Source organism: Caretta caretta, chromosome 10 (assembly GCF_965140235.1).
Source record: "Caretta caretta isolate rCarCar2 chromosome 10, rCarCar1.hap1, whole genome shotgun sequence".
NCBI lineage: Eukaryota > Metazoa > Chordata > Testudines > Cheloniidae > Caretta > Caretta caretta.
Window position 1 is genome coordinate 51,494,901 of NC_134215.1, and position 26,829 is coordinate 51,521,729.

The window sequence follows — 26,829 nt, forward strand, 5'->3', positions numbered from 1 at the left end:
GTGCATTTGGGTCACTTGCACAGGGCCCCCAGCTCAGGTGAGTCCTGACCACCAGAAAAGCCTCCAAGACAAAGCCCGGAGTGGCGCTGACCCCGTGTGCCACGTTCCAACACCACTGCCATGGACCTGGCCTGGCCGCCCCCAGCGGACGGAGGGTGGCCTCGGGCCTGGCACTTGGCCCCACCACCGCTACTGCAACCAGGCCCCAAAGAGAGCTCCCAGGCCCCGGCAGAAAGGTGGGGTGCGGGCCTCATTTCCATAGTGCACAGGGCTCCAAACCTCTTGGCACTGCCCGTCCCCCAGCCGCCCAAAGGCGCTTTCTGGGGCATCTCAGCTCAGTGAGGGAGCGCGGGGCTTGAGCGCTCCCAGGAGGGGGCTGGTGGGACGCGGCTGCTGCAGTCCGGCAGGGGGCGCCCTCAGCTCACCATCCCGCAGGGCTCGCCCGCAGCCGCGACCTGACACTGGCGGAGCGGCTCCTCCCCGCTGCCGGCAGCGGGAGTCGGCTGGAGCGGCGCGCAGGGGGAGTAGCCGGCAGCATCAGCGCCTGGACACTGCGGCTCCCCAGGGTGAGTAGCGCCCGCCCCGGACCCCGCCGCGAGCCGACTCCGCTCCCTGCCCCGCGCCCTCCGGCCGGTGCCTAGTGCAGGCGGCTGGGCTGCCTGGCCCCCGCCGAAGCAGCGAGGGTTCGTCCCTGCGTCTCCTTGGCACAGCTCCCCGGGCGGGGGCTGTCCAGCCTGCGTCCCCAGTGCGCCCTGCTCCCCGGGCTGAGAGCGGCGTGGCGGGCTGCCCCTCCGGCCTGGGTCGGCACCTGCTGCTGGGCTTTCTCGGTGGGGGGCTCTGGAGGTGCAGCAGGGCTCAGCCCGCCAGTGCCCCCGCGAGCTCACTGGCAGCGCAGCGCCGGGCTCGGCTCCTGAGCGTCTGCCCTGCCCTGGTCGCGGTGCCTTCCCAGGTACGGGGGTGAGGCTGGACCCAGGGCAGGGGAGGGGGTGGTTTATCCATCTGGTGCCTTCTCCTGCTTGTGGCCTTTAGGGAGGAAAGGAAATAGGTGACCGGTGGGTTCTGCAGAGGTGCCAGGGGGCACTGCGTTGCTGTGCACGCGGTGCTCCCAGGAATGGGCAATAGCTGACAAAGCCGAGAAAGGAAAAGCATGGGAGCGTAACAGGCTGGACTTTATCAAGCCCTTCCTAGAAGGTGGAAGATCATCATAACACCTGTCTCCGATCATCCTGTTAGCTTCCCAAATTAAGAGGTTTCAGCTATACAGGATTGGGCTAAAGCATCAGCCTAATAATCTCTGCACAGGTGTCACACTTAGAATGCACCTACTATGCCAATATGCTGTAACTCCGGGATATGGCAATGGGTGAAAAATGGATCTGCAGCATGGTAATCCAAAGGGCGGGCCAAAAAAAAATTTTTTTTTGGTAGTCCATGCATTCTCAGAATGAGCATTATGCAGCTAGGTCCTACTAAAATCCTTCTTGTTCTGGCTTTTGCCCCACTTCACTTATGCCCCTTATAGTTTTCCTCTGTCTTCTTTAGCTTTTTCTCAAATTAGAGGTTTTTTGCTACTTAATTTTCCTTTAAGCAGCCATTGTGGAAAAGCACTTCTGTACAGGTTCATGACATTCTTGCTACTAGATCCCATCTACACTGGACTTCAAACAGAGTTAAGGACCCAAACATAAACGTTGTTCCACCTAGATTTGTTTTTAGCATAGGCTGATGGGCCAGTGGGGGGTGGGATTAGAACTGTGTTTAAAAAGTGTGTTGTAGACTAGGCTGGTTTAATACACTGACTTTGTTTCTAACCCATTGGGTGGTGGTGACCTCATGCACACATCCACTCTTTGAGACCTCTTCATAAATTCTACTTGTGTCCTCAGCCTTGTTTGTTTATGACTTGCAGGAATGTGGGGTGGATCCCTTCATTTTTTATTTCCATACAAACAGGGGTAGTAACTATTGCATTGTTGGTATCTGGGACAGTGAGTCAGAAACAGAATATCAGGATGCAGCACAGTGCACACTTGACTGAACACCCTAGGCTGTCTCGCTTTAGGGGAAGATCAAGATCAAAGGAATGAGATTTCCCCATCTAGGGTTGTGATGGCTGCCATCCTGGTTTATACATCAGGGATTGAACTGGGGACATTCACAGATGAAGAGCTAAAGCACGCTAGCTTGGGGTTATAACAGGTTCCTATCATCCACAGACTGGGCACAGAGGGAGACTTGTAACATACTCAGCAGCGGGTTCATGGGCACACGGGTAAAGAGCTTGTCTGAGATGCCCTGACAGTCCTCCAGAGGTGGGCCCAGGCTTCATTTGGCCTTCACTGGTCCATGTGGCCAAAGTTCATAGAGCGTGCAAGCCAAATCTTGTTTGACTTCAGGGTAGAAAAATTTAATAGTCAAAATCCCGTTATGTTTATCACTTGTGATAACAAAAGGCTTGAAGGCAGCCTACTCAGGAATAGAGAGGTGGGTTGCAATTCCATGCTTGTCCATTCCAAGACCCATTATGTATCAAGTCTAGAGCTTTCCCCTGCTGTCTGTCTAGGCATTTATATTCATTGCTATGGCATCATCCAAACACCTTAGGATCAGTTACAATGGCAATCCAGGCAATCCTTGTCTCTGTTGACCCATAATTAGCTGCAGAGAGGACAAGATAGCCACTCATTGCGGAAGTGGAAGGGGTTTGAACTGCAGTGTGTGATCAGCCACCACAAAGCTAAATATCCCAGAGTAACTTGGGAGAATGGAAAGGGGGGGTCTCTTGAGAACTAGTGGCAACAATAAGGGTGATTCTAAAACAAGACTTGGTTACATTGAGTTACTGGCACGTCTGGAATGTACCATTCAGAGATGTCTGGATAATAAGTAGTAGAAGTGGCTGAAAATTTCCTGACAAAGGTTTTTTTTTTAATAGAAAAATAGGGGTTTGGTGAAAACTAGATTATTCATGGGAAAACATCTTTTGACTTGCAAAAGTTAGAAATCTGGCAAAGTGGAGAAAAACTACTTTTTCACACCTTTTTACTCTTGTATTTAAATAGGTTTTCCCCATTTTCTCTCAGTTTGTTACAGTCTTCCAACCTTTTCCAGTGGAAAAAAGGAGGAAAAATAAATGGAGGTGGAGGAAGCACATAAACACCAAAAACTCAAATGTTACAATCCTATTTTTGGAGTTTAAAAACCAGAAGTAGATGACATTTGAAATCTAAATGAAATTTTATGTTTATTTCAGTATATCCGTTTGAAACAATATGCGTTCAGCCCCAAAATTTTGATGAAGATATTTTTCCTGTGAAACATTCCATGCAGGAAAAATCTAGTTCTAATTGTTGTGGTTGTTTACCATATGTAATGTAAAATGAGGCCACAGAAGTAGCTTCTCTGATTTCAGCACTAGGTCCAGAGAGAGACTTCATGTCATGTGTATTTGGGAAAGTGAAATTGTTTGGCAAATAAATGGAGAACATATCCAAGGGAAGAATCCTGCACCCTCTGGGGTCAGGCCAAATGATCTAATAGAGTTTAGACATTTTCCAGATCTAATTTCTATCATCCCACTAGGATTGAATGGTTGGCATTTATTATGGATTTATCATGTGCAGGCCAGTCATTACTTGTCACCTCCCTAGAATAATTAAGTGACTACAGAAAGAAGCCTTGTCTACATGGGAAAGTTTCCCCAGTTACACAGGATAGTCCTGTGATATAACCCCCTCGTGTCACTTGTTCTGGTGCATTGTTCAGTTTAGTTTAAACCCCTTTCCAAGCAACATTAGATAAACTGGAAAATGAGTTGCATACTGGAGTATTAGTGTCTACCCACCGGGATAATACTCATATAACAATATCTGTTCAAATTCACACCTTATGTTATACAGAAAAAGCTATCCTGTGTGGACAAGGCCTGTTTTATGATATAATAGAACTCATGAATGTAAAATAAAAAAGGAAAGGGATACCTTTTAATGGTTAGAGCCACTGACTTGCTGGCCAAAGGCCAGTCACTTAAATTCTCTCCCTGGGTTTTCTCATCTGTAAAATGAGAATAACACCATTCTGACTCACTGAGGTATGGAGGCTTATTTGTTTGTAAAGTGTTTTGAATTCCTGAGTTAAAAAGTACTATAATACTCTGAACTAGTATTAAAGCTCCATTACCACTACTGATGCTGCTGAATAGAGATTATTCTGCAGATTAAAATCTATTTTTAAAAAGTGTTCCTGGTATTTACTGTAGTTAACGCCTTTTACCTAAATATCAGGACACACGGTGCTACTTGTTGCACAGAAAAGAAAATCTGAAAGAGAATGCATTTCTGCACATACAGTGTCCAACCAAACCAGAGGAGAAAATGAAGAAGGCTATATCCTCTGCTGAGGTCACTGCTGCACATTAGATGCAGCAGAGGTATCTGGATAACCTTTTTCGCACAATAAAATCCTTTCAAACATCAGTAATTGAATCTTAGTTTAAAATTAGCCCTGATCCAAAGCCCACTGGGAGTCAATAGACTCCCATCAACTTTTAAATGTGCTTTGGATTAGAGCCAAAATGAATAAAATGATCATAGCCCAATGCATCACGAATGGTTTTTGTGTAGAACTGCCTGAGAAATATTGGAATAAAAATAGATTGGCAGAAAATACAATAGATTATTTCTGCTTTTCCAGGATATTGTGTATGCCTTGGTGTTTAAATCAACCAAATCTGAGTGCCCAACCCTGATTCAGCTGACTTGGTTTCACTAGTTGACCTAAGGAAAAATTGACCACCTGATTAAAAAAGTATTAAGGTTCTCATCCCTTCTTTGGTTTGATTGTGCTCCAAACCTCTGAATGCATCATAACAAAAATGGCATAATCTAGTTCTTTGAGTATGGGAGAAATCTTCATAATTTTCTAGAATTACCACAGAATATCTGGAAATAGTTCTGTTTATGAACAGTAAATGCCACTTGAGAATGGAATATTTCATTCCAAAGGCATTTTAACACCATGAAGGTCATTTTATGCTAGCTCCCCCCCCCCCCCCCCGCCCCATGCCTCCATATTTGCTAATGACAGGCAATTTGGTTCCTCAAGTGTGTGATTTATTTTGGGCTTTTACTACAGTTACTGCTGGGTGAGAGCCAGTGAGGCCTATCTGCAGAAGTAATGTGGAGTGGAGGGTTTTACAGAATAGGCTGTAGTGATAGAATGGGAAACGCCAACATATCAAAGATTGTAAGGTTTGTAGGTTGGAGGTTGTAAACTCTTTGGGGCAGTTTATAAAATAGAGTTCCGGTCCTGACTGAGACATTTGGATGCTACTACAGTATATAATACCTGTGGGAAGGCTTGCTGGTTTGACCTTCTGGAAGAAAGATGTGCTTCAAAGATCAACAGAGAAGCTGGTTTCTTTAGTCACTTCAGAAATAGATGAGCAAATTATAAAGCTATAGAAACAAGGAAGCTCTAAACAGCAAGTCTGGGTTTTCTTTTTGTATGTGGTGATGTGTTCAAATCAGGCAAAACTTCCACTTGATAACCTCAGGGGAGATGAGTAAATGGTCAGTTGACAGGACCTAGCTGTTTCCCCAGAGGTGTCTTGGGCAAGTTCTTCATTTTTAGAGCAGTATTTTCAACTTGTCCCTCCATGTCACAGTCCAGTGTCTCTTTCAGGGCAATGGTATTTTTTTTTTAGCTTTGTTTGCAGTAATGTTGTTGTTAGGCTTACATCTTGGATTGTGATAAAGGGAGCAATCAACCTAAGGGAATTACATTCTTTTGACAAGTCTCAGCAGAGTTTAGTACTGTAATAGATAAGTCTCTTCCCAGAAATGCCTTGCCATTAGTTGCGAACTGCTGCACACGCTTAGAACTTTCTCCTGAAAAGTGATATGAACTCGGTATAAGGGTTGGGTTTTCAAAAGTCGTCAAGTTGCCTTTATTCTGCTCCTATTATAGTCAGGAGGGGCTGAGTTAGGTAAGCACTGAGCACTTCTGAAAATCCCATCTTAACACCTATGAATAAAATATTTTCTCGGAATGGAAATATGTACTGTTGTACACTGCTCGCCTTACAAGCTTTTTTTTAAGACACCCAACACAAGGTAGTAAACTTGTTTCTTTAAGCCCTAAGCAGAGCTGATCTTAGAACTTTTTTGAGGAGACGAACGAATTGCCTGAGGGATACACTAGTTTGGGTGAAGCTGCTAGTGAGCTGTTTATTTTCAGCTGGAGGAGAGAGGTTTTTATGCCAGTAGTGGGATTAGATTTGGGGAGAAGAAAACAAAATAGTAAACAATGAACAAAATAACAGATTACTGAACCTTTCAGAATGCTCAACATGTAGTAACGGTAATCAACAAGGGAGATTAAGATCTCTGAAGGTGAATGGAGATGGAAAGGGAGAATAAGAGATAGAAGCCCTTTTTGCTCATCTAGTCCACCCTTGTCAGCAGCACAGAATTGTTCCCAACTGTATATTTTTCTAGTGCTTTATCCATTCTAGTTTTAAATGTCTTCAGTGTTGGGATTTCCATTGTTTCCCATTGTGTAGTAGGTTCTACTACACTGTAAAATAGTGACCCATCATTATTTGGGAAAGGGTCAAAAGAGGATTTAGGGAACAAATGAGCTACATTTCAGCATCTCAAACTTGGGAATTGCAGAAAGGCAATTCTGTAGAGCATTTACTAAAATATGAATGGATAATGGACATTAGGCATGGGCATATAACAGGGCAATCCTGATCAGTTAGACAGCTGGAGTGCTTATCGTATATTATTGAAACGGTAAGGAAAGGAAAATGAATGATCTCAAAATTCATCTGGATCTCAAAATACTAAGAAAATAGTATTGTACAAAAGCATGCACAACAAAGATGTTAAATGTAGCATCTAGTAAGAGCTATTGGAATGTATTAAATAGTTATGGAAAAGGCTGGAATAGCAGAGGAGGATACCAGATACTGGTTCTCTTCCTCCCTTTGCAAGGATCAGTTGAGTTGGACTTTTTAAAAAAGGGATCTGTAATCTTATTTGCATCCCTTCATTTACTGATAAGGTTTTATGAGTGTAAATGTTAGTCATAGTTCACTATTCAGGTTAAGGGTTGATGTGACATTCAGACAGGAATCTTTCCTCTTGAGACTAGGGGTCACTGAGAGTAATTGTAGGCCCAACATATAAGCTTTGTTAAAACAGGCTTTCAAAAAGCAGTACGTGGCAGTGGGGGGAATGTTTCCTTGATTTTCTTTCTTAGTTTAAATGGGAACACTATCCTTGGAAAGGAATCCCAGTAACCTGTAGTGTTTGTTTCCTAATTGTAAAAACCTGACAATTCCCTTCTTCTCCCTCCCTCCCCACAAAAAAAGAGTGAGAATAAATTGGCTAGTCTATGCAGTGGAAAAAGCAAACTAATAGCATGAATTGTGATAAGGAAGTTCGATTTGTACAACTCTTTCAGTGTTATGATTTAAGATAGTGTTGGGAACACAGGGAAATCTTTTAAAGGAACATGAGTTTCAATTTGGCAGAATCCCTTTCAATGGTTTTTCAGTATTTCAAAGCTATTAACACAGTGTCTAAAGACATTACAAATCTACTAATTTATCTAAATAGCCATGTCTTGTTGCAGCATTTAGATCAAACATAATTTTAAAGGATCAAAATAGGTTTTGATGTGCTTATGCTCCTAGTTCTCCAGTGTGCAAAAGTATTATAGAGTGAAAGACATTCTTTAAAAAGGTCATAAGAGTTGTACAGAAATACAGAAACTGGGAGTTCCTAATGTATTGCTTGCAAGCATTGGGGCTAATCCACATGGGCAAATGAGAATTGAATTGAGAGGTGTGGTAATCACAGCTGGGCCTGAAATACACCTGAGGGGTATTTCTCAGGTGTGCACTAGAATTTCTGTTAGATAAGTTTGGGGTAGTTACATTTTTACTGTAACATTATAAATATTTGTAAGGGATGTACAAACATACTTAAAAATATTGAACTGCATAGTAGCTGTAGCATGGGTCCATGACATGAGTATAACCGTGGGGTCCTGTTTACACAGGAAAGACCAAACCATATTGTAAGCTGCTCAGCATGCTCCCATTTTAAAACTTATCAGTCTTTACTGTGGGGATGTGCACTGAGGCAGTGATTCTCAACCCTTCCAGACTACTGTAACCCTTTCAGGAGACTGATTTGTCTTGCATACCCCAAGTTTCCCCTCACTTAAAAACTACTTGCTTCCAAAATCAGACATAAAAATACAAAAGTGTCACAGCACACTAGTACTGAAAAATTGCTTCCTTTCTCTTTTACTGTACAATTATAAAATAAATTGCGACACCCCCCCCCCGTTGACAAACATTAATATAGTATATAGAGCAGTATAAACAAGTCATTGTATGAAATTTTAGTTTGTACTGACTTCTAGTACTTTTCGTGTAGCCTGTTTTAAAACTAGGCAAATATCTAGATGAGTTGGTGTATCCCTTGGAAGGCCTCTGCTTGCCCCCTGGGGTAAGTGAACCCTTGGTTGAGAATCAGTGCCCTAAGGAACAGGGTCCATGATCTTGTACTTAGGTAGCAGTCTCTGAACTAAGTGGACAGGAATGAAAAGCAACATTGTTCATAAAAGAGATCTAGTCGAGGGGTCAGCTTTTGGGGGGGTATTTTTTAAAAATGGAATCCATAGGGCATTCTGACCAGTTTCTAACAACTCCAATGTCACACTTTGGATCTTGGACCAGATAGCAAGTGTGAAAAATTGGGACAGGATGTGTGTGTGAGGGGGGTAATAGGTGCCTATATAAGACAAAGCCCCGAATATCGGGACTGTTTCTATAAAATCAGGATATCTGATCCGCCTGTTTGGACCTAAATTTTTTCCCCTGCTGAGAGTCACTCACATTAGCATTATCCTTTTAATTTTATTATGAAAACTCCTTGGGATAAAACACCTGCTACACAGGAATTTGAATGAATATGAACACTTAAAAAAAAAAGGTTTTCAGATAGGCTTTTTAGTTCCTTCTCACACAGCAGCTGCCTCAAAAATGTTGTAATGTAAAATTAAAGCCTAGGAGCTCTGCATTGGAGAATGCTGTTCTGTATAGGTTCTTACACTGTCCTCATGCCTGTAGCGTCTGATCTCCTTCCAATAGTGTCTTAAATTATGTGAATAAAATCTGTCACTTGTGGTTTGTTCTTTGTGTCATCCTCTGCCCCAAAAATTTGGGAGCCTAAAATGTAGTTCCTGTCCACCAGAGCATCCCCCGAATTTGAACCCAATACCTCTAGCACAGAAAGTAAGGACTATTACTCCTAGGCCACCCAGCCACTTACTTCTCTTGCTTACCACCCTGTCAAGGCCCTGTGATTTATATTGCCATAACTTTCCTTTGTGCAAGACACCCTTCAAAATCCATCACTGCTCCTAAAATAGTCAGAGGCAGTCACTACATAGAAATGTGATACGCTCCTGATCCTGAAACCCCCAGTGTTGGGCCCTGCTTCTGCAGCTCTCTCAGACACTGTTACCCAGGAAGGGAGCAAGCCTGGGAAATGAACCTGATTGTATCTCATGGCTGTGCAGTGCAATAGGTACACAAGTGCTGAGCTGCCCCTTGCTGCTTTTTCCCCTTGTTTGAAATGACTCATGTTTGAGAGGTGCCTGGAGACCAAATCCCTCGGTTGATCTGCACAGCAGTAGTGCAAGCTTGCCCATGCTGCCCCACCAATGTGCTTCAACACTGACCAACTCAATCAGGAAGAAGGAATTTCAGTTTCCTCGCCCATTCTATCCTGAGCCTCTCTGCTGAGACTGCCCATATGGAGGCCAATTGTGCTGATTCTGATGGTGGTTTTTTTCCATGAGATGGTCACTTAGGGTCCCTGATCTAGCAAAGCAGTTAAGCGTGTGCTTAACTTTATGCATGTGACTTGTCCCATTTAAGTCAATAGGTCTATATCTATGCTTTAAGTTAAGCATGTGCTTAAGCACTTTGTTGGGTGAGGACCCAGGAGCTTGATTCTGCATGGTGCTGTACACTACTGGAAGCCAATAGGAGTGGAGGGTACTCAGCACCACCCAGGATCAGGTCCTGGCAGCTGGGCTCACACCACCACATTTATTTCACACAGTCCACAGAACAGCCATCAGCTGATGGTAACTTTGAACGTAATGAGCTGGAATAGAGTCACAGTGAAGTGTGTTTTTAATGATTCTTTGTTTATTGTGGTTGAGCTTGTGCTACTCTTGAACTGCACAATTAATTTACCATCTTTGTATTTTATATTCCAGTCACATTATCTAGGTACATCAATGAGGAGTCCAGGGATGGCTGTGTTCAAACAACAGAAGGTGGAAGACGTTTATGAAATTGGGGAAGAGCTAGGAAGGTAAGTGCATATAGATGGCACCAACACACTTCAGAGGGTGACAGATGCCGTGATATTTGTAATATCTTGTAAGAATGAATGAACTATTGAATTGGTATTCTTCTTGATAACATAAGAACCACCATACTGGATCAGATCAATTGGCCATCTAGCCCAGTATCCTGTCTCTGACAGTGGCCAGTGTCAGAAGCGTCAGAGGGAATGAACAGAACTGGGAATTTGAGTGATCCATCCCTTGTTTTCTAGTCCCTGTCTCTGGCAGTTAGAGGTTTAGGGACACTCAGAGAATGGGGTTGCATCCCTTATTCCTGCTTTTTCAGATCCCAAATGATTTCTCAGTTTGGAATGACTTAGTCCAAAGGAAGAAAATATTCTTTCTACACCGGCAGAAGAAGCTACTGATGTTAAAAGTGAAATTATCACTTCAAGGGTCTCTGAATCCAAGTGCTTAAATGACTTCCACCAATTTACTGGTGTGACTTTCTTTAAAACATCATCAGCAAACATATTTATTGAATGGTTCTTATTCCCAAACTGGGTCTCTTTTACAGCCATTATAGATTTTCCCTTCTAGTGAGAGAATGGTACGGTAGATCTCAAATCAATGAAGGCTACACTCAGAAAGACCTCAAGACTTCTGGAATATGCTGCTCAAACAGGTTTCAAAGTAGCAGCCGTGTTAGTCTGTATTTGCAAAAAGAAAAGGAGTACTAGTGGCACCTTAGAGACTAACCAATTTATTTGAGCATAAGCTTCCGTGAGCTACAGCTCATCTCCTCACTGTATTTTCCACTGAATGCATCTGATGAGGTGAGCTGTAGCTCATGGAAGCTTATGCTCAAATAAATTGGTTAGTCTCTAAGGTGCCACTAGTACTCCTTTTCTTCTTGCTGCTCAAACAGTTTCACTTTTGTTTCTACTCCCTGTGGCTCCCTTCTCACATTATCTTCAGACTACTTCTTTGTCCAGATCTATTCCGACCCCAACAATCTTCTATTCATTGAACTTTTTGAAACTTTTAGAGAGAGGTAAGGAATTGACTCTGTGTACATAAATTTGCAAAGGGACAATAGGGTTGAGGTCTGTTATTTCTCACCTCTCTATATATTATTTATTTATTTTAAAACATTTTTGCTGTTAACAGGCATGTTCTCTCTGGAGACACAAATCCATAGTCTGAGAACTGCAAAACTAAGCATCTCTGTACAGAAGCCCCTGGAACCCCATGAGATTGGGTCCCTAATCCATGAACTATTGGAACTCATTTACAAAACCTTTCTTAAACATTACATGAATATATTGTCTCATACTGTAGAATTAGAATTTATAATGCCTATTATATGATGAGATATCTTTGAGCTATAATGTATCTCAATTAAAGCTATCTTTAGATAGGTTTCTTCCTCAAAAAGCATTTTATAAAAAAAAAATCAGATTTTTTTTTTAAATCATTGATTTTTGTCCATTCTGAGTTGAACAGCACAGGTCCCAGATAACTGGTGTTATTCCCAATATATTACAACAGAAACCTATTCTTTAGCATAAAATTTATTTTCAGTCTGTAGAAAATTTCTCTGTTCCAATCCTCCATTTGCTTTCTAACATTTAAAACAATAAAGTGTTGCAAAAATCAAATTTTAAGCTTTAATAGTTAGCACTTTCATATCACTTGCAGTCTTCAGTGGTAGTTAATACCCGTAAAGCCCTTTGAAGTATTACTACCTTCGAAATCAATGGGACTACTCCCATGCTGATAGTTAAGCATATGCTTAAGTGCTCTGCTGGATTTGGGGACTAAATAAGGCAAGTCTCCTCCACTAAATTTGCACTTTACAGTGCACTGAATGCAGAAGGCCCAGACCCATAAAAAGATCACACCTCCAATAATTTTTTAACATGCAGCTAAGTTATCGCCTGCTGGACATCAGGCAGTTGTCTTTGATAAATGGCTGTGTATGTACACACTGTGTTCTTCAAAGGCCCATAAGTTAGTCATATTAAAACTCCTCACTAAGGGCTGTTTCCCTGCTGTCACAGATCCACAGGATCAGTGCTATGGCATCAGCTTTGGAATGGTCTCTAGGAGGAAGCCCTCTGGTGTGCCATGGAACTTACTCTTCCTCCAGGATAAGCCACACGACTTCACCGCCTCCTTAGACTGGACCTCTGGACCTGAAGCACTTCTGCTTCATATTGTGAACTCCAGTCAGTGAATCCAACAGAGACAGACCCCTGATGGAGACTTGTAGAGTTTTTAGGGATCAGTGCACCCCTCCAAGCATTTGCAGTGACATTGACACAGCATTATCAAAAGAGTAGGGTTTATTAGTCATCTGGAACACAGCACAGGAAGTCCTTAGGCTAGCATAGAAGAATGAAGATTAAAGCATAGTCCGTTCTAGTTAACACGGAGCCGAGCCAAGCCAAGCTGAAGTGAACTCCGTTGTTCAAGCTCCATCTCTCTCTGTCTATCTGAGCTTATTTGTCAGACGCCCAGGTGTGCCTGACTGCTTCCCAAGTCCACGTTAACCCCCACCTAACACCTCTCCAGTCCTTTGTTCTCCAGGTGGGGAAATACTGTTCAGTCTCCTTGCTGAGAGGCAGTGAAGTCCATATCCCTTTGGGTCATTGCTTGCTAAGTGTCAGGGCAATTGGATCTGCCATTGTATTCTCAAGAGGTCCACTGATATGGGGATTAAGGGCCAAACAGGTAGGCAACATCCACACCTCTATCTCCTAGCTTGTCCCAAGAGCAACCAGTCCTTTTCTCCCCACTGGGTAACAATGCAGCATATAGGAGAAACTGAGACACACATAAGGTTCATAAAAATATTACAAAAAATCCCACTTAGTCACCCCTGCCAAATCTTTATCTTCACCCTCAGCTATTCCTTTGCTCCCATTCTCCTCTCTCAGAAATGCTCAAACATTCTGAAACAGATTAACTTTGGGCAGAGACTGGGTCTGGGATATTTCAGCTTGGAAGGTGAAAATTGGTGACTGAAATGACATTTGTGTCTGTGTGTTTGTAATGAAAATGCATAGGTAACCTGAATTATAGCCATTAGTATCATCCTTGCTTTAATATCTTCTAGTTCTCTACTCAGTACAGAATTTTTTACTGTACCTTTTATATAGTGTCACTTTATATCCTAGTATTATGTGCTGTAATTGTCAGAACATTGTGGGTAAAAATCGGCATTCCTTTTTGGTGTGTAGCAATCCCTTGACCTTTCACGTAGTGGCACCATGATTATCTGACAACCATATGCAATACTTAGACTTTGGATCCAGAAGCATGGTCGTTTCCTAGTGAGCTACAGGAACTGCTCCATTAGATCAGCCAGAAGAGGGAACTCCTCTATGTGCGCAAGTACTCTCAGCATACCATAAGGAGACTCCATCCTCTGGAGCCAAGAAACGCACACTGCAAAACTATTCTAGCTAACATTTTAGTACATTTTTTACATTTGACGTCCAAGTGTTCCGAATGATCACGATTAGTTACCAGGGGAGGAAATCTTCTCTCTGTACAGATGAGCAATTTGGGTCTACTTATCTAGGATTGCAACAGGGAAAACGTGTTCAATGAAAGACTTTAATGGATAAGCCTAGACTCTGACTCCTTGCTTTTCTGTTACCAATTCAGACTTTGTAAGTAAATAATTTTAACCTGTAAACGCTTATAGCAGGGGAGATCCACAATGGAATTGCTTTTTTATTCTTAACAATTTCAGGATGTATTGTTGGAATTATAATGCATATAATGTCACACTGACTTCCTATGCTGGCTTTATTTTCACTCTTTCGGATCTTGTGAGGGCTTCACAGACTTCTTGTTCCAGCTGTGCATTAAATCTGTAGTTTGAGCTGGTTATCATGCCTTGATCTCTGAGCAGTAATTACAGGGTCTGTGACAAGTGATTACTTGCTTTAGTGTAAGTAAAGTAACATACTAGACATGTTCCAGCAACTTCAAGAGAAGATTTTCTTCCAGTGTTGGCTGATGGAGCTCTTTGCCAATAGCTACTTTTAATTATTTCGTATTTGCAGCAGCTTTCAATGCTGGCAGAAACAGGTGGATAAAAAGATTCATTTACAGGAGCAGTGACCAGGTAAGTAATTGGCAAACAAAGAGGTTTGTATGAAATGTAATCTCCATGCTTTGGCAGTTGTTCAACTTCTAACTGTATCTCCTTGACTCTATTATTTATTACTTCAGAACAAAAATCTTCATTAACCTAGGATTAAGATTGTTCCAGTTCAGATTCAACCAGCACATTCAGTAAAAATCCAGGATGTCGCAAGTAAAGCAAACACATTCATTTATTTATATACACATCCATTTTAAAAAGGGAGCATTTGTCCTTTGCTCTAGGCGCTTCTCGACAAGCCATAAATATGTACTAGTGATATGGACCCCTCCCTACAGTCATCAATCAGCGCATCCACAGCAACTGGCTAAAACCCCGCAGTTGAGGATGTTCACAGCCACAGCAACTTCACCAAGCATAACTTTCTGCCCAAAGACAGGTTTCAGAGTAGCAGCTGTGTTAGTCTGTATTCGCAAAAAGAAAAGGAGTACCAATTTATTTGCGCGTAAGCTTTCGTGAGCTACAGCTCACTTCTTCAGATGCATTCAGATAAAGTGAGCTGTAGCTCACGAAAGCTTATGCTCAAATAAATTGGTTAGTCTCTAAGGTGCCACTAGTACTCCTTTTCTTTCTGCCCAAATACGCTTGCTGATTCCACAGCGAAATCCCTTTCAGCTCTAACGTGGAACCATTCACAATGTACAAATCACAACAGCCTGCAGATGGAACTCTTCATGTGCGGGTGCTGTAGCAGTAAAGGCTCTGAGCTTCCCGCACTCCCAGTTCCATAGTGTGTCCCAGTCTCCCCAGCTCCGGTGCACAGAACCTCTCCTTCCCTTTTCCTTGGCCTCTTGTGCATCCGTGTGAAAGCTGTCACACTCGCTTCACCCGTGCTGCCCAACCTGTCTCCCTCGGGCAAAGTGCAGAACACATCTGGTCCATCAGGCAGCACCGGAAAATTGAAGGAGCTGGTGGTACTTGATAGTTCCATCAGCTACACCTGGCGAAGCTAGAATAGATTATGCCAGGGGAATAATTTATTTTGATATAAATACTTTCAAAGAGGCTGCCTTCAATATGTTATCAGAGTGTGCGTGTGAAGACTGGAGTTTATGGTGATTATGGCTCTTTAGCTCAAAGGGACCCTAGAAAACTGAGAGTCTCAGGACCAAATTTTAGGAAGGGCTGGTCTTTAAATGTTTCCTCTTTCAAAAAGAAAATATGGGGTTTTGTCAGGGGCAGAGAGGAAGAATGTGTAGAACATTCAGTTGTTCTAGGAAGAGTTAGTGTGTATAAAATGGAAACTAAACTGAGTCATGCTCTAAGTGTAAATCTTAATTCATCTTCAACTCTAGGGTCACTATCACTACCAATACCTCCGTAACTTGGAAAAAGCAAAATGACAGGTGCTGCTTAATGAGGGTGCATTGCACTTTAATTCTAGAACTCTGGATCAAGTGAGATGTTTTGGGACTTCAGTTCTAAGCTTTGAAGCTTTCAATATATGATTATCTGAACTTGTCTGTTTGCCAGCAAAAGCAACTTTGAGTTAAGTCTGCAAAGTCATATTTTTAAAATATATATATAAAAAATCTGTGTGTGTATCTATAATACAGACACACAGAGATTTAGCCTTGTGCCACCTACAAGGTATAAATGTAGTACATTTGCTTATTCTAGAGAATGTGACTTTTACTGGTTACTCAGGTATCTATTTTTACCCATGCAGAACATACTGCAGAGTTGAGAGTCAGCATTTTGAGTCCTCAGTTCCGAGATTCAGTTGGTTCTTGCAGTCAGATGCAAAGCAAAGCCTGCATTTCTATTTTGAGCTCTGAAGATGAAGCTAGAAATAGGAGTTAATTGAGATGCTCTGTGTCCTTTCAATCCTGGAGGAGGGATCCCTGCCTCCACACTGAGGAATCAGAGTTTCATCACCGGGATTCATTTCAGGTATCCTTGCAGTTAGGTATTTGAAAGGATTGCAGCTCTTCGGAGCCAGTTGCTACATTCTGGAGTAGCTACATTCTGGCTATGAGACACTTACAGGCGGGGCTGCAGTTTGGTCAGAGGAAAGCAGTGTCCAAGATATAGAAATATAGCTTTTAATCATCCCTCCCAATCAGCTAACACTCAGCCCTACTCTGACTTGGTATCACGTGACTGATAAGCTCAGCTGTAAGACAAGAACAACTGCAAACTTTATAACCGCTGTGGCTATGCACAGTCACCTATCTGAGATTACAGTACTGAACCCCTCAAATACAGCAGTAATCTTTCAAAATGTGACATGAAGGTTCAAAACTCCTGGCACCCATTCTCCACCATAAACATGGGGCTGACAACAACATTAGACATGGAAACAGGATATGTATCCACTGCAACATTATCGGACACTGAGGCGTGATTTAAACTGATGCAGCTGACAATGTAGTCTCTTTCCTGCACACACGAGTGATAGAGTAGAACATTGCCTATTCATGCACACTGTCCATGCATTGCTGTTTTACAAATCTAGTCTAAGTAAATTTTGTATATTTACTTTGCATGCTTTACGGACTGCATTATGCTGTCATGAGGAAGAGGGGAAGGCTCCTGTGCTAGATTTGGACACAGGTCTGACTCCATGTATCAGTGATCCTGTCTGTAATCCTTAGGAGGTGCCGACATGGGAAACAGAGTTAAAACTTTGCAGTAGCTGCATCATGAATCCCTCCCCCTCACAGTATATAAAAAGCAGTTTAGAGAAATTAAGATAGGAGAGAAATGAACTGGCTATCCAAACATAACTTCAGCCAAGGCATACTGCTGCCTACTCCTAGTCTGAAAAGAGCCACAGCTTCATCCCCAAATGGGTGGCCAGAAGATGCCTGGTTGTTAGTTCTCCACCCTTTTTTTTTTTTTAACACTTCTGAGACAAATATATGGGGTGGCAGGTGGATTGCTGGACACTGTCATCTGTCTAGTTTGGAGGACAGCAGCAAGAAACTGCCAAGAACACAGCTGAGCATCAACTTAAACATTGTTCACACAAGGTGAGAGTACATGAAGAGCAAGCAATGGGACCAACTCCTGCTAAATGTACAAAGCCTCTTTCTCCTGCTCCTTGTGACCCTTTTCCATTTAATGGCAGTGGACACTTCAGGGTTTGGGCTTTTGGTTAAAGTCAGAGAGACTGGATTCATGTTAGGCTTTTATTTCCATGGCGTAGGTGGGCTTGGTCAGACATGCTATTACAGCTGAGGGGTTGGGAGCCATCTCTTCCGTCACAATTGATCAGCCTGAGAAGATCATGACCCTTGAAATGTGAAAGCTTACCCAAATATATGGCGAGAAACACAGACGTACAGTATTTCTTATTACAGCCCAGCATTGTTCTGCCCTGGGGTCAGAGATTCAGCCTGGAGATACATTCCTGCTTAGGGGATGGCTGCTCTTGACTGAGTGCGTTTGACTACAGCTATAACTGTATTTTTGATGGGCTAAACATTGGCACTTGTCACACTTTCCTTTCCATCTTCAAAAGGGCAAAACAAATCTTTTGCAGAGGTTGATGCTTGGGTCTGATGTTTACCTCAAACACTCAGGTTTGCTTTGCTGGTTTGCGGCTCCCAAGAGCTCCTCTGGCCAGGATGTGGAAAGAGGGGACATGGCACTTTCTTGCTATCCTGCAGTACTGTAGTCCTGCCAGAAGTCTTTGTGATGAGCAGATTTGAAGTGGGTCTTGTGCCACTGTTGTTACTACTGAGGGCAAGAAAAAAGGCTAGACTTTTATATGGATAATAAAAATACCCTCTGTTCTACTAGCTAGGGCAGAATTGTATGAGAGCTAATCAACACTCCTACTTCAGGGCATAAGCTAACTTTTGCCTGTCCCAGGGTTAGGAACAGAGGTTCCCCATCTTGCTCCTAACCCAAAGGTATCCAACTGCGTAATTGTCCATTATGGGACTTTTACACATTCCTCTAAAGCATCTGGGGCTGGCCTTTTTTGTAGACAGGAAACCAGACTAGAGGAGCCAGTTCCCATGTACCTATGTGACGGCAGGGATGTTTCCTAGAGAATGGAAATTCCAAAGGCTATTTTCCACAGAATGTTTTTTAGCGTTAACCCCCTAAAGCCCATTCAGGGGTATATAAAAGGTTCTTTGACTTCTTAATGTCACTGTTATTCACGTAATGGCAAATTGTGTGGCCCTTTTGGTTGTTCAGTTTGTGACAGTCCACTACAGGCTGTCTGTAAGCATTTCCTGTCCATTTTTTTGTTTCCTACTGTACGTGTTGAACAGATGTGCTTGCAGTGCAGTGGCAGATCATTCTAACCACACAGAGCCCACATAAATGAGACAGGGCTTGACAGATACTTCTGTCTGAAGCAGTGTGGGCCAAGTTGTTCTCCTTAAATTATATTGTTAACACTGTGCAGTATCAAAGGTGCATAAAAGCTGGTATTAATAGCATTGACAGCGCAGCCTTCTAGAGTGGTTTGCAGTATTTATTCATTGATTTTTAAGGCTAGAAGGGACTATTATGATCACCTAGTCTGAGCTCCTGCATAGCACAGGCCACAGAATTTCATCCAGTAATCCCTGCATTAAACTCCTATATTGTGGTTGAGCTAGAGCACATTTTTAAAGAAAAAGAGGTCCCATTTTGATTTAAAGGCTTCCAGCGATGGAGAATCCACCAAATCTCTTGGTAAAATCATTCCAGTAATTACCCTGGAGTCAATACACACACGCACACACACACATTTAGATAGATAGATAGATACACACAGACATACACATGTATTGTTTTGTATTCAGGTAATCCACAAATCTTAATAATAATTCATTGCTAGTAATTTAACAATCTGTATTACGTATAGAGTTAACTTATATACCGAGCATCTTAACTCGGTCAATCTATCAAACTAAACTAAAACCAACAGCGTCCTCCCACTGTCGGCTCCCACGCCCTGAAGATTCTGTTCATCCCCCTAAAGCCACAGTAACACCACAACACACATTCTCTCTCTTTCTCACACACCCACCCCCTCCCCACCTTAGTAATAGACATAAAACATTAAAATAAATAAAATAATAAAATAAAATACATAAAACAATAAAATAAATTGGTTAGTCTCTAAGGTGCCACAAGTACTCCTTTTCTTTTTATAAAACATTGGGTTATTAAATGTGCCAGGCCTGCAGTCTCATTGTCTTCAAAGCAAAAATAACAGCTAAAAGAAGTTTGCATGCAGGCAAAAGGAGTAGCTGTATTAAGTGTTTTGTATTTTAATTTTAAAGACCACAGCTCCTCTGATTAATGGATTTATGGTGACAAGGGCTTTCCAGTATGTATGGCTTTTTACTGTTTAACATCATCATCATCATCATCAATGGAAGGGTGCATCTTTTAGAGTCATTAGACTGTCCCCTAAATATGTCATAGTCTCATCCACAGGCTGATGTTGTCATTTTTGTCCTCCTGACAGTATTGTTCCACCTTGTGTATTAGACATATGGAGTTGTCTGGAAGTGTGATGTGGCTCACAGGGAAGCTTTGCGTGAAGTCTTTCCCCTAAGAAAGCACATCAAACACAGAGCGCTGCAGGAACGGCAGAGGTAGGAACTTCAGGTGCTGTTCTGCGGTGCCTGGCATGAGTCGGGTCCCTGGGACAGTATCTTCCTCTTCCATCCAGAGGCCCAGGATATCCTTACCATGGGAGGCAATTCTGGGGGAAGAAATCTCTGCAGATCCCCTCTTCTTTTCCCACCTTCTTGTCCGGTCATGATAGTGGGGCAACAACTTCCTCCTCCAAATCTGATAGCTCTCTGAAAGACCCTGTGCTTCCAACAGCCTGTCATTCTTGGCTTGGACCCTCCCGCTTCCTTGGCGATAGCAGCCACTAGGGGCTGTGAAAATGATGTTCGTATAGCCCTAGGCGATATGTGACAGGCAAGTCTATGGCACTGGGGGAGGAATAATGTGCATTCACCCCTGCATGCTCTATCTTGAGCCTGTCGCCCTGTGTGGGTCCGGAGCCGGCCATGAGGCCTCCTCTTTTGGAGAGGGCTGAGCAGCCTTTGGTGCAGGAGGGAGAAGATCCACACATGGAGGGTCCAGGGGTGAAAGTAACTTAGGGACTTACCAGTACGCAGGGCCGGGGTCCTAAAAGGGGGCTGGGGGGGGGAAACTTGGGCAGAAGGGGTGGGGCCTTTAAATCCCCGGGCCCTTTAAATTGCCGCCTCTACCCTGGGGCCTGGGTAGCGATTTAAAGGGCCCGGGACTATGGTGACCAGATGTCCTGTTTTTATAGGGACAATTCCGTTTTGGGGGATTTTTTCTTATATAGACACCTATTTAACCCCCCCTCCCCCACCCCGTCCCATTTTTTCGCAGTTGCTATCTGATCACCCTGTCTGGGACTCCGGCTGCAGTAGCGGTGTCCGGGAGTCCTTTTAAATTGCCTCCTGGGGAAGCTGCCCCCTGCCGGTACGGTCAGCTGTGTACCAGCTCTTGCTGGTACGCCATACTGGACTGTAACAGCTTACTTTCACCTCTGGGAAGGTCCCCTCTTTGCACAGATCTAGGGGGCAGGAGCTGAGCTGATGTCAGAAGGGGACCAAAACCAGAAGTTGCTCAGTATGTGTGAAAAGCAAGGAACGCTTCTGCCAACTTAGGGCTAGTAAATACTCAGGCGTGTCTGAAATCCTCTTGGCCATAGGAATGAGCAGGAAACACCTGGCTGTTTGATATGGCTTCTTATACTGCACTCTGGCCTACAAAGGGGCAGACAGGTGTGCCTTCACGGTACAGGTTACCTTTTGGTGTCTGGAGAAGCACATACAGCCTTCTGAAGGTACGGAAATCGGTGTGGTGACACAGCCATCTTGTTCCTCGGTACTACATACTGCCCAGAGAGGCCAGGAATGGGTTAGTTGGAGCAATGCTCACTTGTCACAAAAGCTGTGCTGAATCCAAGTTGGTCTTTCCTGCATTATCATCAGTCAGTGCTGTGCTTAGACTGTAGACCTTAGAGGGATCAAGTTTGGCTGCACATGCATGCCATTTCTGTGCATTTCTTGGAGGGTTTCAAACTGGGTTGGAGAAGAGAGACTTTGGCTGAAATCCTCACTTCCTGCATATTTGCTAGGATCCTCTTTTTATTCATTTTTCTTGTGTTTTTAATTTTTGGAGCGAAGTTATTTCAGATATCACTAACGGCATGTTGCAGCTAGTTCATTTCTTACTCAATCATCTGTCTGTCCTGGTATTTCTGTTCTTTGAGCTTTGGGAATGGACCATTATGTATCTTCAAGACCTATTATTTTCAGTGGGGCTCTGTGTAGTGGAAGGGGCAGTATATGCTACCTTGTCCTTCGCAGATCAAAGCATATGCCCTTTTCTGGGCAGTCCTGAATGGGGCGGGAAATGAGACAAAAGATAGATTCCAACATCCAGTTCTCCAAATGTCTGAACAACAAAGGAGTTTAATACAATACAGGGCTACAAAAAATCAGTCATGATTTGCTAATGAATTGGGCTGTTCACTCCCTATAATAAAGCTCCCAATATAATGTACTGTACTCAGTGTACAGTATCTCTGCTTTAAAAATTACAACCACTGTATGTTGCCTTGTTATCTTGCATTTTATTCTCTGCAGATTTAAGGCAGGACTGCTTGGCGTCTCAGTTCCCCATCTGTAAAATGAGGATATTAATATTTCCTCTCCCCACTCTTTGCATGTCTTGTCTATTGAGATTATAAGCTCTTCAAGGCCAGGACTGTCTCTTACTCTGCTGATATACACACCTAGCTCCATGGGACCCTCATCTTTAGGCACTATCATAATAAAATGATTAATAATAAGGAAAAGAATAAGACTCAAGTGAATGTCCGTATCTTTAATGCTGTGGAAATCTGCTTTCCTGTCAGTCGGAAGAAAAAGGAAACCCTTTATCAGCCTCCTGCTACTCTGATGAGCTAAGTAAAAGGTCATTCTGGGTGAACTAACGGTGGCTATTTCTCCTGCTTCACAAGAGAAACCTACTTGGCTTTATTTGAAAAGGCCTGAGACCGAAGGCTTGATCTTGTTCTTGGTTTATGCAGTCGCCTATTGTTAAATATCCTGAAAAACTGGCTATGTCACCATGCTCAGTAGCCGACTTTACAAGGTCCAATCAGTGCATGAGCTAGATTTTGTTCTTGTGGTGTCCAGCTGGGAACTGTCATTTCATTACTTTATCAAGGCTGCTTCTGAATCTCTCTCTCTTTTTTTTTTTTTTTTTTTACTTGTCTCTGAACTGTAAGATTTTTGATGGGAGATAAAATGTTCTTGTGGGTTTTTTAAATGTGTGAGAACTAGATGACACTGATCTTTCACGGAAGAATAAAACAGGAAGTATGCTCTGCAAATATACCCATAATTACTGTAGGTATTTATTTTGGCCAATATTGTTTCCTTCCATACTCTATGGTAGGATCAACAGGATTGATTTGTATGCTGAAGACTGAAATGCTAGTTGCTCTGAAAGGCCCAATCCCTCAGGCTGCTGAGTGCCTCCTGCGAAGTGCTGATCACTCTCAATTCCCATTGACTTCAGTGGGCTTTGTCTTGCAAGGTGCTGAGTTTTCAACTCCCACTGCCTTAGTGCCCTTTTCAGTGAAATTCACTATTGATTAAATAGACTTAAAAGGATATCAAACTCAGTGTTTTACTACCAGCAATAAGACCTTGAAGCCTGGCATACAATCAGTGTTTCAGTAACATGGTTCACAAATATTTACTTACTGTAGTGAAACCGAAAAGCAGAGATAACTGGGGTATTCTACACATGGGAGGAGCTCGCCAACCCATGATAAGAAAAGATGTTGTCCTAGTTTAAACATGTGTTATGCACAGATACTCCCCAGCGATGTGATTACTTGCTGAGAGAAATTTCCTGTAATGTACATTCTGGTTATAGGTTTCAGAGGAACAGCCGTGTTAGTCTGTATTTGCAAAAAGAAAAGGAGTACTTGTGGCACCTTAGAGACTAACCAATTTATTTGAGCATAAGCTTTCGTGAGCTACAGCTCACTTCATCGGATGCATACTGTGGAAGATACAGAAGACTTTTTATACACACAAACCATGAAAAAATGGGTGATTATCACTACAAAAGGTTTTCTCTCCCCCCACCCCACTCTCCTGCTGGTAATAGCTTATGTAAAGTGATCACTCTCCTTACAATGTATATGATAATCAAGGTGGGCCATTTCCAGCACAAATCCAGGTTTTCTCCCCCCCCCCCCCCCAAACCCACTCTCCTGTTGGTAATAGCATATCTAAAGTGATCACCCTCCTTACAATGTGTATGATAATCAAGGTGAGCCATTTCCAGCACAAATCCAGGGTTTAACAAGAACATCTGGGGGGGGAAACAAGGGGAAATAGGTTACCTTGCATAATGACTTAGCCACTCCCAGTCTCTATTCAAGCCTAAGTTAATTGTATCCAATTTGCAAATGAATTCCAATTCAGCAGTCTCTTGCTGGAGTCTGGATTTGAAGTTTTTCTGTTGTAATATCGCAACTTTCATGTCTGTAATCGCGTGACCAGAGAGATTCTCCAACTGGTTTATGAAAGTTATAATTCTTGACATCTGATTTGTGTCCATTTGTTCTTTTACGTAGAGACTGTCCAGTTTGACCAATGTACATGGCAGAGGGCCATTGCTGGCACATGATGGCATATATCACATTGGTAGATGTGCAGGTGAACGAGCCTCTGATAGTGTGGCTGATGGTATTAGGCCCTGTGATGGTGTCCCCTGAATAGATATGTAGGCACAGTTGGCAACGGGCTTTGTTGCAAGGATAGGTTCCTGGGTTAATGGTTCTGTTGTGTGGTATGTGGTTGCTGGTGAGTATTTGCTTCAGGTGGGGGGCTGTCTGTAGGCAAGGACTGGCCTGTCTCCCAAGATTTGTGAGAGTGTTGGGTCATCCTTCAGGATAGGTTGTAGATCCTTGATAATGCATTGGAGGGGTTTTAGTTGGGGGCTGAAGGTGACGGCTAGTGGCGTTCTGTTATTTTCTTTGTTAGGCCTGTCCTGTAGTAGGTGACTTCTGGGAACTCTTCTGGCTCTATCAATCTGTTTCTTCACTTCCGCAGGTGGGTGTTGTAGTTGTAAGAATGCTTGATAGAGATCTTGTAGGTGTTTGTCTCTGTCTGAGGGGTTGGAGCAAATGCGGTTGTATCGCAGAGCTTGGCTGTAGACAATGGATCGTGTGGTGTGGTCAGGGTGAAAGCTGGAGGCATGTAGGTAGGAATAGCGGTCAGTAGTTTTCCGGTATAGGGTGGTGTTTATGTGACCATCGTTTATTAGCACTGTAGTGTCCAGGAAGTGGATCTCTTGTGTAGACTGGTCATAGCTTCAGGTCAGGGCTTTTATTTTTTCTAACTGTGAAAATCCTTCGAAGCAATGTTTAATTCTTTGAACACTGCTCTTTTCTGGACAGCCAGCCAAACAAATACTAGGAGAGAGAGAGAGTGTGTGTGTGTGTGTGTACACATACATATATGTATGAAAAATGTATCTTTTGTGTGTGTTTGTGTATTAGGGAGTGGCTAAGATAGCAGCCAGCTTCCACTGTAACATCTTATTTTAGCCCACCTATAACTTTGGCCTGGAAAACTGGTTTGGCCTGAAAATAGTCAGATTTACTCTGAAGGCAAAGGAGAATGTTTCTGCAAAGTGTGAAGAGAATTCAGCAAGCTGGTTTTGAGTTACAGGTCAATATTATTTTTAGGGCTGTCAAACAATTTTAAAAAATAATTGCAATTAATTGATTTCCTTTACAACACAAAATACAAAGTGCACAATGCTCACTTTGTATTATTTTTATTACAAATATTTGCACTGTAAAAAGATAAAAGAAATAGTATGTTTAAATTCATCTCATACAAATACTGTAGTGCAATCTCTTAATCGTGAAAGTGCATTTTACGAAAATAGAATTTGTTTTACATAACTGCACTCAAAAACAAAACTGTGTAAAACTTTGGAGCCTACTCGTCCACACAGTCCTACTTCTTGTTCAGCCAATCGCTAAGATAAATAAGTTTGTTTACATCTATGGGAGATAATGCTGCTTGCTTCTTATTTACAATGTCACCTGTAAGTGAGAACAGGCGTTTGCATGGCACTGTTGTAGCCAGAGTTGCAAGGTATTTACGTGCCAGATATGCTAAACATTCATATGCCCCTTCAGTGCAAATGACACTTACAATTCCTTGAAATCTCATGCAGTGGTTATATTTGAAGAAAATAAGTTTTGTGTGTGTGTGTGAATAGCCTTGGACCCAATTGGACTCCCATTGATATCAGTGGATTATGTATTTTTCATCACTGATGGCTTTACTGGGAACAAAATAGGGTGCTGTGTATGAAAGAGCATGTTTCTTGGTGGGTTGCAGTGCTGTAGTTTGGAGGAAACTGAAATGGTCCTTTAACTCACATGGGAGAGACCAGTGTGTTTGGAGCAGTAGAACCAGGTTCTAGTTCAACTCTGTAGGTGTATGTGGTTTAGTATGGGGAAAGTAATAGCCTACCCATGGTTGATGTTAAAACCAGCAGTGTCCCATTATAAGACTGATCTGATGAGGAGTCAAATGGGTGTGCCTGCCTTGTAGCTCCCCCTGATGGTCAAGCATGGCTCAACTGAGGTCTTTCTCAGTTTTCCCTTCACTCAGGTCCCTTTAATGTCAACATAGTTTAGATATTCAAAATGTTTCCTCTTTGGGGTCCAATTTATTAAGTCCTGCACAAAGTTTTTCAGAATAGAACACAGGCCTACAAAGTCTTCATCCCAGGTTTAGCTGGACCCAGCTTCCCCACCCCACAAACCATGTCTATCATCCCTTTAAGTTAATTTTTTCCCCACCCCACTTCCAAGCTGGGCACAACCCACCTCTCTGAGGGTCTGTCTTTGCTTCTCTCCCAACACCTCTTGCCTGGAGTTTGGCCTTCTCCACTGGCCTTCCCAGCTGGTATCTTCGCCCTGCTGGTGTAAGGCCCTGCAGGAGCCTTCTTACTCCCTGAAGGCATCTGCCTAAACCTGCCTGCAGTGGTGTCCTCCTTTATAAGGTCCAGGTGCCTTCCCTTAAGCCCAGTTGGGCATTGTGCCCTGCTCCATCTTAAAGGGGCCAGTCACCCTGCGGACATTTAAGAAGAAAACAGATCCTTGTATTTTCAAAATATCATCTTAACAAAAAGAGAAGTCCTAATTTTATTATTTAGGGTTAGTTCTCATTAACAAACTAGAACATTTTCTTAAAACTTTGATTAAATTAAGAGAT

General features: G+C 42.7%; 1 protein-coding gene across 3 annotated transcripts in view; it reads left to right on the forward strand.

Moving 5' to 3' along the window:
• Window positions 1–446: 446 nt before the first annotated feature.
• DAPK2 (death associated protein kinase 2) overlaps window positions 447–26,829 on the forward strand; it is a 90,734-nt gene continuing 64,351 nt past the window's right edge. For all 3 annotated transcript variants that reach the window (XM_048867342.2, XM_048867343.2, XM_048867341.2), the window contains exons 1-2: window positions 447–566; window positions 10,309–10,406. In XM_048867342.2, the coding sequence (XP_048723299.1) occupies window positions 10,330–10,406 (77 nt within the window). In that variant the 5' untranslated portion in view covers window positions 447–566; window positions 10,309–10,329. The remainder of the gene's footprint in view (window positions 567–10,308; window positions 10,407–26,829) is intronic.